The sequence below is a fragment of the Aptenodytes patagonicus genome, chromosome 9 (assembly GCF_965638725.1).
Source record: "Aptenodytes patagonicus chromosome 9, bAptPat1.pri.cur, whole genome shotgun sequence".
NCBI lineage: Eukaryota > Metazoa > Chordata > Aves > Sphenisciformes > Spheniscidae > Aptenodytes > Aptenodytes patagonicus.
In genome coordinates this window covers 2,459,473-2,476,284 of record NC_134957.1, presented here as the reverse complement: position 1 = coordinate 2,476,284, position 16,812 = coordinate 2,459,473, and the positions used below count along the sequence as shown (strand labels likewise).

Here is a 16,812-nt window from a genome sequence, read left to right as displayed (position 1 = left end):
ATGCTGAAAAGGTAACCAGCTACTTTGATTGCTTGTAGCACCACGGAGAGAAGCATTGCTTTGTTTCAAATTGGTGTAGAAATTTGCAGTGCCTGCAGATGCACAGGGATGAAATGCAAGAATAAGTAAAGGGACTTTTGACACCCAGGGATGAAAATCTCACCTGTCGCCATACCCAGTGATTCAATGCATTTGTCGGCACGGTGATGCTGGTGCGGTTTTCCCTGGATGCTACCTGGGAGCTGCTTTTGGAGTTGGCTCACCTGGTGACTCGCTGGAAGCTGCTTTGCTCGGTGGGTTGCAGTGGCAGGGAGCTCCGGTGAGTTTTCCTGTCTGCTAATGGATTTCTTTCTGTGCTAGAACTGGCAAGAGGCTTCTGAGGAAAGCTTTAAAATTATGATGCTGTTCGAGAAGTCATTCCCTTTGAGACACTGAGATCGGTTTCTTTGTACTTTTAATGCGGGTTGCTTTCTGTTGGCATCGCTCATGGGATAGTCGGCTGGATGTACAGCCTCTGTATTTTCAGTTTCTCTATCGGCAAAGTTTAATCCTCAGGCTGCTCTCTAATGTTTGCTGGTAGCTAGCTCCATTTTTCACTTAAAGCTGGAAATACAGGTGAGGTTTTGGTTTTCAGTAAGCTCATGCCCACTTGTAGCTATCCCAAAGTGTGTTTATTGTGTACTTTTGTTAACCATTTTGTGATAGGTGGTATAACGAGCCTGATAAGGCATCTGTTCCTGCTGCAGGGTGAAAATAAACCTGAACACTGAGGACAGTATCAGCAACATTCCTGTTCCTGTGAAAATACCATAGGAGTATTCTGATTAGTTGTCTTTAATCTTTAATCAGATATTAAAGATTTTCTGATAGTTGGGGAAGCATATGGCAAGGCACTGAACTGTAAGGCGTTGATTTTGATCTAGAAATCCCCACGTTGTTGGTAGCTTGGCTGGTGCTGAAAGAATAAGGGCAAAAATTATTCATGCCTGCAGTTTTGCAACCCAGCATCAACAATTTTGATCCAGCGACTTTGGCACACTGCTGCTGGTCTTAAATCTCTGGCTTAAAGTTCAAATACACAGTAGCAAATTAAGGGTCTGCATCTCATTTTTGGAAAGGACTTTGGCATGGATGCTCTTGACCATCATTTGCTTCTCTAAGGGAGTGAGGCTCAGAGGTTATTCCCAGCCTAGTGAAAGTTTTACCTCTTGTCTGGCCCGGGGGGGGGGAGGCCATTGGTGTCACACTTAATTCACTGCTAACAAGAGCTTTGCCTCTAGAGCACACGGGTAGCACGCTTTCATGGTCTTTGGTCAGTCTTGCCCTTTTTCTGCTGGGGTCCAGCATGGGCAAAGTGGCATGCTGGTCTCCCCTCCTGCTTGCCCTGATGGCATGGTGAGGCTTTGGGTCAATTTGTCACCGGACTGGGTCCGGCTGAAGTGGGGTGAGTGTGCGGGGCTACACTGGGGAGTGCGTGGGGCTGTGCAGAGCTGCTAGGTGGAAGCAGTGGATGTGGCCAGCAATGTTCAAACCTGCCAGCGCAAAGCCAGAGGAGATGGCATTGAATATCAATACGGGTTTAATTTAAAATAGCATTTGATTTTGCTTCTATTTGTAAACTTTTGTATTGTCCTCTCCTTTTTTGCTCTCCTTCTGTCCTTTTAACTAGATGTGTTCTAGCCTCTGGCATGTGGTGCCATTTCAATGGAATTTGCAGTGATGCTTTTTTTTTTTTAATTAAAACTAGAAGGTAGCTGCTAACGGTGCCCCCTCCTCCCTGCGCGCGCGCGCGCACACCCCCCCACACCCACCCACCCACCAGCATGGGGTGCATCCTTTGGCAGCCTGTTTGAGGCCCAACCCAACTTTGCACTGAAACTCACATGAATCTTTTCATTGTCTTCAGTCAGAGGGAGATCACTCAGCTGGTGGCAACTTCATCCCCACTACTCTGCAGTTTAAAAAGAGCTTTTTAAGGCTGCTGCATTTTATGGGCGGGAATATCATACGGTGCCCACTGAGCCTGGCTTGATCTCACTTCAAATCATGTGTTGGCTACAGCACGAGTGAGATGCATGCAGGTTGCACGCGGCGGGATGTCTTGCATCTTTTCCGAGCTGAACAAGTCAGAACAAGCCTGCAGATCTCGTGCAGATTAATTACTGGTTCTGTGTACCTGTTTGCACGTACTGTGCCTTGGCCTGTTCCTTGTTTTAGTGGATGAGCTGCAACTGGCTCCCAAGCGTTTAAAAAGATGCTTGGTTCTGAGATGCCCTGACATTAGTACAAAAAGCTAGCAGAGGTAGTGGTGCAGGATACGGTCTTAACAGTTGGAAATGAGGGTACACAGCTTTGCAGTATTATGCAGCGTTCACTGCACAGAGCATCTTCTTTTTTTCTCATATCTCTTTTTCCTGGCTCTCATCACAGCTGTATTTGGCAGCTAGACATGGGATGCTTTGGGATGTAGGAGAGGAGAGAGCTGGTGATCATGTCATCCAAAGCAGACTGTGTGCATTGCAGGAGGGGGTGTATGGGGGTGTCTGTTCCTTGGGCACTGGGCTTTAGGCTTTGAAACTTCAAACTGTCTCATTTTGTAATAAATTGTAATGGTCAAGGACATAACGTGAGGTCTTGAAGTAGATTGGATTTAAGTGGAAAAACACTGAGTTTCAGGCTGAACCAAAGATCACAAAGCGTCAGAAAGTTCCCTCCGGGTGTCTTGAGGCTTCTGCTGCTTCAGGAGCTGTGGGAGAGGTGCTGTCCAGGGAGGAGCTGCCCCTCTGAATGGGGAGAGTTGGGGCACAGCCCCTTTGTTGGGGGTGTATTTGCAGCTGAGCTTTACAGCTGAACCTCCTTCAGAGTTAAACTAGGCTTATGCTCAGGGTCCTTACTGAGATCCAGATTTAGTTCACCTGAAGGATGGTACAAGCTGGTGCGTGGCAGAACCAGGAGGCTTTTAGGTCTGGGCTGACCCACCTGGCTTCAGATGAGCCCACAGAGAAGTTACATCCATGGCATGAGCTGCCTTTCTTATGTAGCTCGGTGCAGACCGTCCCTCCAGACAACTGCCTGTGCTGCCGTTGCCCTCTATGTTTACTGGGGAATCAGGGAGCTGCCTCTGGGATTCTCTCTCAAGACTGGCCACACATCTTTGTTTTATCAGAGAGATAAAATTCCCCAAGTATCAGCCCTGCGGACATGAGTCCCTTGCTGTCCTGATTGCTGCAGCCTCCCGCAACCTCTATTAACGTAGATGCCTTATTAGCAAAATGTATTCTGGCCCATTTCCTTTCCTGCAGATTTTTATCCTTGCTAAGACCCACAGCTTTGCAATGCCAGATTTGTGCTTACCAATATCCATCTCTTTATGCTTTTTATGCTAAACCCTCTTTTGGCCTCATTATCCGTGACTGCAGTTTCCACTAAGACCTCTGTCTGGGGTCATTCGCCGGGCATCCTTCATCTTAACCGCACTGAGTGACAGTGACAGTAACCCCCGTGAGTGTTGCTGCCTTAAAACTAGAACTAACTCTCCCATTAGCAATGCTGATGAATGAGCCAAGAACACACCAGAAACTTAAAAGCGACCCTCTGCAAAGCAGAAATAGTGCCCAGAGCTGCCCGGGTGGAGCAGCGGCATTTTGTTTTGCGCTGGAGAGGATGAGGGGCTGGGTTGCAATGAGTTTTTTTGCTTCATTTTGAATTCTCTGCCTGTGTGTGGTGCTGTGAATTATATCATTTTTACATCTTATTGTAAAGTGGCTTTGAGGTACCACGCACGAAAGATGCCATCTACAAATACATTTAGCTGAAAAAAAAAAATTACAACAAACAATTGAGGCAGATTTTTCAGCCGTCTGCTGCAGCAATGCACCCCTCGTTGCTGGCAGAGCTCTCAAGCAGTCCCCTCGGCCTCTTCGGGTTACTGCAAAATGAACTGGTGGCCTTTTCCATCCCTACCTGTTGTGTTCCCTCACTAATAACCCCCTGAGGGCACGGAGCCTGCTCTCGGAGGGTGAAGTTTGCTGCTAACTGCATTATTCTTTCAAAGTCTCATTTGAGCGAGATCAGGCTGCAGCAGAAAGCTTTGCCGATAGCCTACGGCTACTTTGGCAGACTTACTTCTGTTTAAAAAGGTTGGGGGGGGTGTGGGGGGAGCAGAAAAAGCAAGCCAGCAGTTGGGGAATTTAGCAATTCTTTATGCAGGTGTATCTTTCTAACCTAATCAATTTTCACACCTAATTCTCTTCTGTGCTATCAGTGCTGGTAGAGATGATGCTCTTAGGCACTGACTTGGAGAGGGTGAGTGAGCCTGGTGGTTAGTGAGGATAATTTGGGGGCAATTGATGTGCTCTGAGTTATTTCTTTCTAAAGCTTATTAACTCTTTGATTGCACATATTGATTTGTATCACTGTACAAATAAACTTCATGCTGCTGCTCTCCAGAGCACCAGAGAGCAGGTATTTCTGTAGGTATCTCAACTGCCTGTGCTGGTATTTAAGTCATCCTTCTTCTCTCTCTTCCCCAAGGGACAGCCCAAAAAGCAGGGGGTGAAGGGCGCTTGAGGACAGTGGGGACCACGTGAGGCAATGCTGGGATGGCTCTGACCAGCAAAATGGCACCAGTAGCTCAGAGCAGAGGGGTCTGAAAGGATTTGCATGGCAGATGCTGAAAAATGTCCAGGACATCCCTGAGCCTTGCTTCATGCAATTCCCATTGCTGGTTAGGAGCCAGAAAGCACTTCAGTAGCGCTTTCTACCTGAAGATTTTGGTGCGAGATTTTTCTTTTCAGTGAGTTGTGGAAATGCCCAGCTTACAAATTGCAAGGTGAGTGGAAAGTAAAGATGATGCACAAAAATGCATTAAAAGTATTTAGTCCTTTTTTTTTTTGGTCAATCTAATGCTTCCCCGCCTCGTTTTGGAATTGTTGCATATCAATTTATTGGAATCCACTTCTCATAATCAAATTCTACTCTTCAGTTTGGCGACATTAATAAAGGCGTTGTGATAAAGTCGAATTCATTTCATTTCTGTCTGCAAACAACCTATTGTTGAATGAGTCGCTTTAATATATTAATCAGACATATAATATAGCATTGTAACGAGGTTAAAAGTGCACACCGATTTCCATTATAAAGATATTCTCAATCAAGCAGAAGCTAATCTAATGCTGTAAGTCATTCTGTAATTCAATTGTACTAACCGCAGTACATGTAAAAACAAGATGTGTTACAACAAAGTCTCAAAAAAGCCCTGAAGATGTTTATATCTTTATAGAAAATAATGATTTACATTTTCAATAAGCCTGGTTTGTCTTTGGGAAAAATGTAATTCCTTTATCATGAGCAAAAATCTAATGGGAGTCTTTTTACCTTGTCTGCCATGTTTTGGGTAAATTATCTTGGTGCTGACCTTTAATTGGATTAGGCTATGACTGACTGTCAGGGAAAAAAAATAATATGGATCTGGTAGCTTCAAAACTAAGAAAAAAAAAAACAGATGAAGAAAAAAAAAAAAGATGGAAAAAAGAACACAGGGCCTTCCTGAGGTCTTTTTTGGCCTTGAATGGATTAATTTTATCAACAGCTAATCTCTGCTATGCTGAGATATTTTTACCACTTTCCATTAATAACAATTATTACGCTTCTATTTTAGGCTTTGCTTGGGGAGGTCCATGGCATCGCCATGGGGAGAGCCTCGTGCACACCTCTCGAGAGGCTGGGTAACACGCCGTGGGGTTGGGCCGGGCTTAGCTGGTTATAATTGTTCTGCTGAAGATATTAAGCAGCTTAAAAACTCTTGAAACGATTTGGTAAGCTTTGGTGCCTCCAGCCTTGTTGTTTTAGTGGAAACTGGTCTTTGGAAAGAGAAAGGTGGATGGAGGGAGCAAAAGGTGGCTGCTGGGGGGGTTATTCCTATGGGGAATACCTTAAAATAAGTAGGGTAATGGTCCTTTGTAAGGGGCAGGTGAGTGGGGAGGACTAATGGGTACCGAGCCCTTTGGGGTCAGAAGGGTTTTCCATTCAGCAGAGGAAGGGAGGAGGGCATTTTATAGTGAAAAATACTGTTAGTGGCATAAAAACCTTTGGGATGGTTTCAGTACAAGTGTTTATTGAGGTATAAATCTGAAAAGCTGTGTGTACCTGTGAGCGTGGTCTGCACAGGTTGCAAAGTGGGCTTTGCTTTTTACCTGCTTGTTTTGATATCACCAGTTAAAGCAGAGTTAGCAGTAAGCCTTGTGTGTTCTATTTTATATAAATATTACACTTGCTATTGGATTGCTGATAGAGAGAGAGAACTAATTAAGGAGATGGGATATCATCAGTAGATTTTTCTTCCCCGAGATTTTATGAGCAGTAATTTGAAAAGAGCCATATTAAAGTCATTGAGGAACAAGTTAATGCTGCGTTTCTAAGAATATTGCCCTTCTACTCAAAGATTATATTCAAGAATAAACAGTTTACAGTAGCTAATTGCTAGCTGACACATTATAATGGCTTTATACTTCCAAAATTGAATCGGTCTGGTTTAAAAAAAAAAAGAGGAAAAAGTCACGCAGTAACTTTTTAATTATTTAACGATGTATTTCTCAAAGAATAATTGAATCTCTGCTCAGGGCTGCAGGGGGGAAGTTAGACTGGTAGGTATTGACCACATTTGCAACCCAGCTGACACGGCTGCTGTTAAATAACCTATTAGAGGCCCTGTCTCCAGCTTGCTGGCTTAATGTTCCAGACTGATGGCAGGTATCTGTTTTTCCTCTCTAAATTAAGCTGCTAGGAATTTATTTCTCTCGGATTGTTCCTTTCTGCAGTGCCGTAGGCACAAACACGGTGTGATATTAAAACCCACAGAAATCTGTGAAGGAAACCAATTAACTTGGGGAAGGAAAATAACAAGTGCCTGGTGCTTGCCTGGAGCCATCGTACTGCCCAGCTTTGCCCCCTACTATTTCTCATCGCCCCAGCCTTGGTGGGGGGGGGACCTCTGCGGGCAGCGGGGCTGCCCTGGGCTTCGCTTCCCCTGGCTGCTGGTGAGACGGGGCAGTCCCCGCCACTCCTCTCCTCCAAGAGAGCCGGAGCTTGAAGCCTGCACTGAACTTGGTGCTCTCAGAGGGGTTATTGTTCACTTGCTGGCGTTCTGCAACAGGTAGAGGTGCAGAAAGTAATTTTTTTTTAAGCTCTTGGTAGAAACTCGTAATCCCTCAAGCCAATTCCTTGCTTTGCTTCTCAGTCTGTTGGGATGGAGTAGATTTAATTGCATGCAACAGGAGGGTCTTCTAGGGGCCTGCATTAGCAATTGTGCAAGTATTATAGTATGCACCAAAGCACAGTTGTGTAATTGCAACGTATTTTGCATCCTTAGCAGAAATGGGCTTCGCTACCTTGAGTCCAAATTTTCTGGCAAGTTAGATGATGCAGTGCTAATGTTGAAATTAGCTGGTTGAGTTTGGAGCATCTTCAGCCTCCTTGGGGAATCAGAGTCCCGAAGGCACAGTGGCAGCGTGGGATCAGGAGCAGCCATGCCCCCAGCCTCTGCCGTGCCCCCACATTAGCCACGCAGCATGCTGGGGGCTCGGGCCTTCACCAGCAGCCGGGCTCCAGGTGCTGTTGCGTTTTGCTCCTGAACCTGGCTTTGGTCAGTCTAGCACACTCCTGCTTTTCTCTGGATTTTGCTCCCGCATCTTCCCTTTTGCTCTGTTGTCACCTTTCAGGGAAGGCTGACTTCTCTTTCCAAGAATAAAGCCTTAGTTTGGTTGTCTAAGAAACATCATACTGCGTAGATCTAACTTAAAACCATAATGGGTGCATTAGGATGCTATGGGGCCCTGTTCCAGGAAATGTCTCCACTTGGGAAAACTGCATAAGTGTGTGCTGAAAATTAAGCAAATGCTTTTTCCTTGACTCTCAGTCAGTTGGCTGGGTTGGGTCCGAGCCCTGGCTGGGGCACCAGCCGCCTGCCCTGCAGTTTGCTGCCGAGGTCCGACCATAAGAACTGAAATACCAAATTAAGTGTTAAATACAGAATTAACAAAACACTGGAGGGAAACACTGACTTGGAAAGTTGTGCTTTAATTGCATGTCATGGATTATAAAGGCAGAAGGAACAACTGTGATCGTTTAGTCCGACTTCCTCTCTACCTATAAATAACAATAAACAGCCTTTTGCTTAAACACAAAGCAGCTTTCTCCAGTAGATTAAATGCAGTGTGCTGGGGATGCCAGAAAGAAGAAACATCTTGTTTGCATTATTTTATGTGGGTTTGAAAGGGCTCGACTCAAGCTGAGGTCACGGTTCCTTTGAGGGAAAGGGCATCCTGCACGGTGGAGAAGCTGGGTCAGCGCAGGGGTCGGGGATGTGGTGGGACACAGCATGGAGGTGCCTCGGATGCTGTGGCACATGTATGGGACACTGGGCATCAGGTCCTCCTGGGGACAGGGTGGCATGCCCTAACAGGAGCAGTGATGGAAATGCAGTGGTGGTCTCTGACTGAATTAAGCTATTTGAACCCTGATGCAGCAGGGGGAAGTGCAGATGGGGATCATCCAGCTTAAGTAATTAGCTCCAAGGACTGAAACTCTTGCGCTCCCCACTGCTCTTCTGAGCTGTTGCACCCATGCCCTTATGCAGGCTCCGGGGTAGAGCGTCTGTGTAACTATGTGATGCATCAGATCTGCCAGCTCATGTGTAACCTCTGTCGCACCAATGCATGTGGCTGCGTGGGGACACATCCTGCTCCTTGCCCTGAGGAACCAGCACGAGTTAGCTCTTGGGTCACACTGGGGCATGGAGAGCGCCTTGGGCAGCAGCTGGGGTCTGTGGGGGCAACTGTGCTGTTGGCTCCTCTTCCATCAAGTCTTGAGCCCTCTCTCATTTTTCTCTCGGTCACTGGTCAGAGCTGTCTTTGCAGACAAGAAATGAGGCCAGGAAGGGGGCACCCATCGGTCTTCCTTGGGCCTCGTGTTCCTGCTGTGGTGCTGAGCTTCTGCAGAGTGTCTTGTGATGCTCTACATGAAGGATGTGATATAAAAATGAAGTTATATTTCCTTCTAAAAATGCCTCTTTCATGCCTCCTTGGTCTGCAGGAGTTTGAAGACCTGGTCTTCAAACCAGGTGGTGATGGTCTTCAGTGTCATCTGTTCTGGTAGCTGCAGGGGTCCCTGAGCATTTGTAGCGCGTTTGCAGCATGTGTTGGGTGTCACCGCGGGCACTGGTGTGACAGGCACTCTGTTATTCTAAGCATTAGTGTTTGTGTGCATTTTACACATCATAGCGTTGCATTATTTAAAGGTAATGCATTATTAAACGCTCTTCTCGGCACGGAGAGTAGGTCACTTCCTGCGATTCCCGCTGCTCTGCGCGAGTGAGTTAGGATGTTGTCCCTTATGTAATCCTTGCAAGGTGCTGTCTGAATAATGGAAATCGTAATGCTATAGAGCTGATTAATAACATTTAGTACTCCATTAATGAGGAGTCTTAGTGAAATGTGCGTAGAAGACATCTGTGTTATCATACCCAGTTTGTTCCTTCTGCTCGAGTGCCTGGAACCAGAAGAACAATCATTACTTAGTTAATAATGATGTGCTTCCTAAAATAAAGGCTTGTAAATTCATTTTTATGCCGATAATCATATTTTCTGCTGTGAGAAGGGTGAAGGAGCGGGGAATTGTCTCTTTCCCATCTTCCTGACAAAATGTATATAATGATTACAAGCATATAATAAGAGTGTTTGTCCTAGCTAAGTGTTTCTTTGCTTCTGTTAATCAGCATTCGTTTGAGAGAGTGGCGTGCAGTTTGTGGAAGGCGATGCAATCGCTGGGGTAGTGTGGCAGATTTAAATCAGTAATAAAAGCCCTGGGGAAATTAACAAGACAAAACATTAACCACAGACTAAACATTAACATACATTAGCATTTTTATTACACCTGTAGAAATGGTAAATGTGCTTGGTTACTACTATTAAAAAGTTTATGTTCTATCCCACATCATTGCAATGTGTATTTTTGGTTTAAGCCCTTTAGAATTTAATTAAGCAGATTTCTATAGCAGCGCTTGAGTAATAGGCTTCAGGTTCACTTTTATGGTGACTTTGAAGATAAAGAACGCATTTGTGTCCCACTTATAATGCTAATAATACGTGTGATGTTTAGCAGAGTAGGTTGTGAAAAAGAATTCGGGAAGAAGCACCAATGCAGGCAGCTGTGTTACTGAGCCTAACTGGTCAAACTGGGCTCCATCGTTGAACAGTGTTCAGTGGGCACCAGTTGGTTCCTCTGAAGGCAGCACGTTCTGTTGAGGTCTGTGGTCATCTCTTCTGTGCGTACCGGAGCAAATCACCCTTTCAGAGGCTGTGTTCGAATCAATTATAAGAGTTAATCGCTTTTCAGTTTAATGTGCAGCTTCTCCCAAAGGAAACTCGGGAATAGGTATAAAATGACATACGTGAACTCCAGAGAGCAGAGAAGATTGTGGGAGGAGATCTTCAAAAATGAGGCCATCCCCTTGAGGAAAAAAAAAAACCACCTGTGTCTTCCTGGAGAATGAATCTATAAGCAGAAGAGTTCACAGAGAACACAAATGGAAACTCCATGTAAAGTTTAAGCAAAGGTCAAATATAGCAAGCTCTCCTTTGGAGCAGAGTGGAGTTCATGGGCTGAATGAGAAGCGGCAGCAGCAGGTATTCAACAGTGTCTAATGCACCCTTTTCTCTTCCAAGGGGAAGTTGATTAGCTTTTTTTTTTTAAATCTTCTAGAAAATTACCTTTAAAATGCTCTTACTCTTAAAAGTGATGCTCAGATTGGCACTGAGGATCACACGTGTGCTGCTTTCCAATCTTTCCCCACCAGGATTTGCTTGCTGATGTGCAAGGCAAGAGGTTTTTGCCCCGTGTGGCTTCCCTGCCTCATGCCTGGGCAGTGGAGCAGGTTCAATTGGTGGCCCCAGCACTGCAAGCGATGCCATCCTGTTGTGGCCGGGCTGGGGGTGCCCACGGGGACTTTGCTCTCCACTGGCTGCACCGAACCTGTGATGCTTTGCACAGAACCTGGTACTGTGGTCACTACCCTTTTGTTAACATAATTTAACCTTATCGCAGTGGTCCCAGTTTCCATTGTCTTGCAGGCACCCACGTGGACCAGTCTCATGCTCTACACCCTTGCAGTCGACCCGGCTGGAAGTAGCTGTGGTGGCGGATCTGGTCCCTGGCTGCTCACGGTGCATCATTTCCATGCAGCCACAAACAGGTTCCCAGCAGTCCTCCAGCACCTCTTACCCTAAATTAATGGGGAAGCGTTAAAGCAGGCTGATAGTGCTACTCCATTAGCTTTGTCCCTGTGCTCCTCTCAAATCAATGTTCCCTCTAAAGCGGAGCTATTACGTGGCGTGCGGCTCCTGGGGCATCAGGAGCCAGCTGCTTTCCCATCCGGCGTGGGGACCATCAGCAGCCGGTGGGTCCTGAGGAGCTGTGGGGACCCCCGGGAGCTCTGCCTGACCGGCGGGCATGGGCTTGCCCTGTGGCTGGAATAAAGAAATGGGGCGGTGGGTAGTGGTTGGCAGGAGGCAAAGCGTTCCCCTTGTGGCCCTGGGTCACGCTTGCATGGTGGAGGCTAATGAAATCAGGTAATTAGTGAGTTTGTGAATAAGCTGGGGCAGGGAAGTTTAGCTTCGGCTGTTAAAGTATCAGTGGCTTTGGGGGACTGTAAAAGTTCAGGGCTTTGGGAAGGTTTTGTTTGCCTTGTGTCCCCTCGTGGCAGTTTTTTGGTGGACTGGCAGATTCTCTTAAAAACAAACAAAACCCCAACCCCCATTGTCTAAAAACCACACTGCCATTTGATTTACTTATTCATTTTTTGTGGCATGGTGTTTCAAGCTGCTGCCTGTTCTGGGACTGTGTGTGAGACATGAAATAAGACACTGCACGGCTCTTGCACTGAATATACTTTAGATAAGGACTCGTGTATATTTACGATCCTGCTGATAGCATGCAGAGCCCGAGGAGAAGAGCCAGAGGTTCCATTCTGTTGATTTGGTTTGAATTTCACATTTATAGTTGTGTGGCGGGAGGCAACCACGTATTACCACTGTCGCTCAATGCTAGCTTAGCATGTGCGATTAGATATGCCACCTTCCTTTTGGTTTCACTCTTGCAGGCATCCCACCTTGCCAGGGATCTGGCTGCCCTTGCTCTGCTGCTTCTGCCAAAGCCAGCGATGCCTGGAGAGCTGAAGCATCTCACTTTTTTTTCCCCCCAAGGTCTGAGGCTTGTGTTGTCCCTTCTCTGACTGCCCTACAGTGGCATTTTTCTGGACTTTTTAAAATTTGGAGCTCGCTTTAAAATAGCGGTGATTAGGAAGAGACTGGAAAACTGGGTTCATGTGTTCCTGAGCTTGCAGTGGGGACTCAAAAAGGAGGAAAGATTGAAACAGGATTTCTGAGCTGTTGTCCTAGGACTGCTTGTGGCCTAGCAGACTTTGGCAGATGGTTTGTGAAATCCTTCCCTTCCCCCAAAAGCGCATGCGATGCCGCCCCTGCAAATGAGCAGGCAATCTGTTACTTCTGCATTCTCTCACTTTATTTAAAGTTCAAATCTCAGCTGGGTTTTTGTTTGACTAAAATGTGACAATCATTTCACTGTGACTTTGCAAGATGGGCTGCAGGGTTTTTTTTTTTCCCTGAAAAGGTTAATCAGTCCTTGAATAAATAAGTAAGTAAAAACTTGGATGCACTGCTCAGACTTTCCAGCTTCTATCCATGAAGATTTCACCTGCTGTCCCATGTCGGGGCTAGCACGATCCTGTTTGTGGTTCCATCCCTTGCAGGAGCCCGTGGTACCCAGATACCGAGCGGGGCTGCAAGGATGTGGCTGGGATGCAGCTCCCATGCAGGAGCTGGGAGCAGAGGGGCTGCAATACCTTTGGTGCCGGGTGGGAGATGAGGCAGCCCTGGTCCGCCCGGCTGCTTTGCTGTTTGAAGTGCCATTGTTCGTGCTGTCGCTCGGGCCCTCCCCTCATATTCAGCATGTCTCAGCATCCTTGGGGAAAAAAGCCTTGATCCTGGACTTGCTCTTCTCTCAGGGTTCAATAGGCTTCGCCAGCTGAAAGGCAGGCTTTGGAAGGGAAAGGGGAGGCTTTTCACAGACCTGGGGAGAATCAAAGGGAGTCATCACAAGCGGCAGCTTAAAATATCCAACCTTTTCCTTCTTCTCTCCCCCGCTTTATGTGCCCGTGCAGAGCGTAGATGCAGCGATGCTGCATTTGTGGCATCGCTTGTTATGTGCCCTCCGTCCTGTTGCGTTTGCATACCTTGTGTTTCCCTGGGGCAGTTTCGTGGCAGGTCTCATCTCTGACCTCCCCATGGGCTCAGAGGGCACCTTTGGGGTGTGAGGTCTGCAAACCCCCGTGCATCCTTGTGCTCTCCTGCCAGTCTGCCTGTTGCAGGGACAGTGGCACCAGCCAGCACAGAGAGAGCATGGGACGTGCAGACCCATTTTGCAGCGGTAGGGTCTCAGGTGTCCCAAATGCCCTTGTCTGGGTCTCCTGCTGCCCTGTGGTTTCCTTCTAGCCCTGGCTGCCTGCATTGGGGGATTACCTGAGAATTTTATGGGAGAGCAATGGGTGCTGAAGGAAAACCGAAAAGGCAAAGAAAATAGCCTAAAACATGGTGTTTGTTTTTCTTACTCCCTTCCTCCCTCTGTTTTTTAAGCCTGCCACATTATTTAGGGAGGGCAGTAGGGCTGATACATTCTTCTGCAAGACTTAGGTTTGGCAAGGGAGAGAGGAAACACAGCCAAGGGAGGGCAACGGAGACAAAAAATGGGTAAGATGCTGCAGAAACTGCTCCCCAGGCAGCTGCAGGAGGAGCCGCTTTGGCAGAGGCAGCCGCAGGTACAGAAGGGACGGGTGGCAGCATCTCTTCCCACCGCGCTGTGAACCAGAAATGGCAGTGCCTGGCTCCCAGGAGGTTTCTCTTTTACTCTTCATTGTATGGCAGCCTGAGCAAACAAACTGTGCTGCTCTTGATAATGAAGGAGGTGACATTACTAATTTATTTGCCCACCCAAATGCAGGATGTAATAGAACAGAATAAATCTCTTCTCTTTATGCATCAGATGCTTGTAGCTTTGGGCAGCGAGTGTGTGCTTTTAGCTGCTGGTGTGTGGCTAACTCGGAGTTTAGCTGGCTGTCTTGGTTCGTGTGCCATGAGGATAAATGAGGTGCTGCGAGGAACCATTTTATGGGTACATGGCTGGTCCTGAGCCTGGATGCAGGTGGTGGGATGAGGCTCAAGGAAAGAGGGGTTGGTGTTAGCTGCAGTGCCTTTGTGGTCCTGGCAATCAGCTGAGCCCCCTTCACAACCCAGCATGGACAAGTCCTGCAGAATAGCACGGGATGGTTCAAAAAGCATTTCCCAGCGGCATCGGTGCCTCAGGGGAACAGTTGTCCCTCGGTGGTCTCCCAGAGAAGGAGATGGCTGCAAATCCATCCACAGCATGGACTGCAGCAGTGGCCACAGCCCTGCTGGCTGAGTCTCAGGGCATTGGCTGTGGGGGAGAGCTTTAATGAGGCATTTTGGATTCCTTCCCTTACTGCTGCAGCTGGTTACTGAATCATCTGTGTGCTAATGAGCTAATTTGTGTCATTAACAGAGCCCTGTTAATCAAGACCTCCCATGGTATGACTGGGCTGTAGCCATAATGCTTGCTTTATTTTAGGCCTTGATTTTTTTAATTAGTAATGAAGTGTATGATGCTCATCTCCGGGCACCTGCAGCGCAGGCCATGCGGATGCTGAGCTGCCTCGAGATGCAGAACTGGCATCTCAGGATTTACCTTTGGAGGGGAGGTGTTACCTAAAAGCCTGGCTAGAGCAGTGGAGCCTAGTGTCCTGAGATGCTGCGGCTTTCAGCGAGGAAGGAGTGTGGAACATCTTGAGCCCCCTCCTACCAACATGAGTTTAACCCGGCACAGGGAGCTCTGCCGGTCATGCCTGCAGCTCAGGGGTTTTGGCAGTCATGGGCACTTTGATGCCCAAAAATCTTGCCTGAAGTTTCCTGCCTTCCATCCCACAGGGGATATTCGTACAAGAGTGGGGTTGCATCCTTAGGGGAGCAGTTTGCTTTCAGGCACTTGCGTGAGCTATGGGAGAGATGGAGTTGATGGGATGACTAACCAGCTCATGTGCAGGGGCCAGTGTGCTTCTCGGCTATTTTCCTGCAATATTTCTGGTCCCAACACTTCCTCATGCTGCTGTGTTTGTGTTTTCCAGATCGGCCGGTTGTGCGGCCACGCTCAGCAGAGGCAGTATCGATCAGCTAATTACCCCGAAGACCTTTTCATTGACAAGAAAGTCCTGAAGATGACTCACATCGAGCAAGAAGAAACTTTGTTGAGCAGGAGGAGGTGAGAATGCTCGGGCTGAGTGTGGTGCCTGTGGGATGGGCTGCAGGAGCAGTCGCCATACGGGATGGCCCCGTGGAAGCGGATGGAAGAGCTCCTTACTTCCCTTACCCATAAACCTGCAGCTGGTTTTGACTCTGAACATCAGAGCTGCTCTATGGCTGGCTCTGAAGTGCAGCGAGGTGTCTACATGTGTTTTCTCACCTAGTGCATCTATTTTTTTTTTTAACCTGTAAAACTGCCTCCTGCTTTTCATGTTTGTTTTGCTTTTTTGCAATGCACCAGGCACCCAGGTTCCAAATGCCTTGTCTGGGTTTCTTGGGCACTGCTATAGTGCCAGAAATACTCACGGGTGTAGTTATAGGTGGAAATGGTTGCTCTAGCCTGAAGCGTTGCGTGTAACACTGTGTGTAGATAAGGGGGACTCATTTCACTTTTTTTTTGTGCAGTCTTTTACGGCAGTTCAGGAATGTTAACAGCCTTTTACTGAATATTTTCAAAGTGAAGCAGGTGCCTCCGCTGCTGGCACTTGCAGCCTGTGCTTCCTTCCCTCTGCAAATAGAGGCTGTAATTCAGTGGGCTCGTGCTGGTGTGTCAGGGAGAAGCATCTCCCCTCTGGATCTGAAAGCGCACCCAGAGATGTGTGGTGCCTTTACTGCTGTCTTGAATACAAGAAATATACCTGCGGAAGAGAAACAGGCAAGCTTGGCAATTTTTGGAACTGGGGATAGACTAAGTTGGATGGATTTCTCTTTAAAGAGTAACAGGGCCACATTCTTGATACAGTTCCCATGAGATATAGCACCAGGGCTTGCATTCCTCCGTTGTCTCAACATGTTGGAGGGTTACACAGCCCAGGCTCTGCCAGAGATGTCCTTTGAGGACTGTGAAGTCTAATGAAATCTGCTGTGATGAATTACGTGAGCTCATACCTGCAGATACGGAGGAGTTTCTCTCTTCCCCTCCCTGCCTGGCAGGGAGCTCTGCTCCCCAGGAAAGTTTTCTTCCATCCGTTCTCCCTAGCGCTGCTGGGGTCTGCAGGACAAGGAGCAAGGCAGTGCCTAGGATGTAAGGAGCTGGGCACGATGGGCAGCATAAGGCTTGTCCTACTCAGGGTTTGGTGTAACTGAAGACCCAGGTCTTGCCTCATTTTGCCTTTCATAATGGTCTTGGTTGGACCTCCTGCCCCACCGTAAGCCCAGTGCAGGAGATGGCCGTAGGAGGTGGTTCATGCAGGAGGAGGAATGAAGCACCCCTCTAATTTGTGTAGGGGGGTTGTGGGCTGAACTCCCACCCTTTGGAGGGGCTTTGACTCCTCAGGCAAACCCTTGTTTATTGGCATGGACAATGATAGACGGGTTGGTGCTTGTGATACCCCTTCAGGCTGCGTTGCAGTGACCCGAGGGAGGACTT

The 16,812-nt window shown here is 47.5% G+C and overlaps 1 protein-coding gene across 2 annotated transcripts in view; it reads left to right on the top strand.

Annotated features, from left to right (window-relative positions):
- The window catches only part of GPC3 (glypican 3), a 153,974-nt gene that overhangs the window by 76,953 nt on the left and 60,209 nt on the right, over positions 1-16,812 (top strand). For both annotated transcript variants that reach the window (XM_076346913.1, XM_076346914.1), the window contains one exon: positions 15,269-15,402. In XM_076346913.1, coding sequence (XP_076203028.1) covers positions 15,269-15,402 — 134 coding nt within the window. The remainder of the gene's footprint in view (positions 1-15,268; positions 15,403-16,812) is intronic.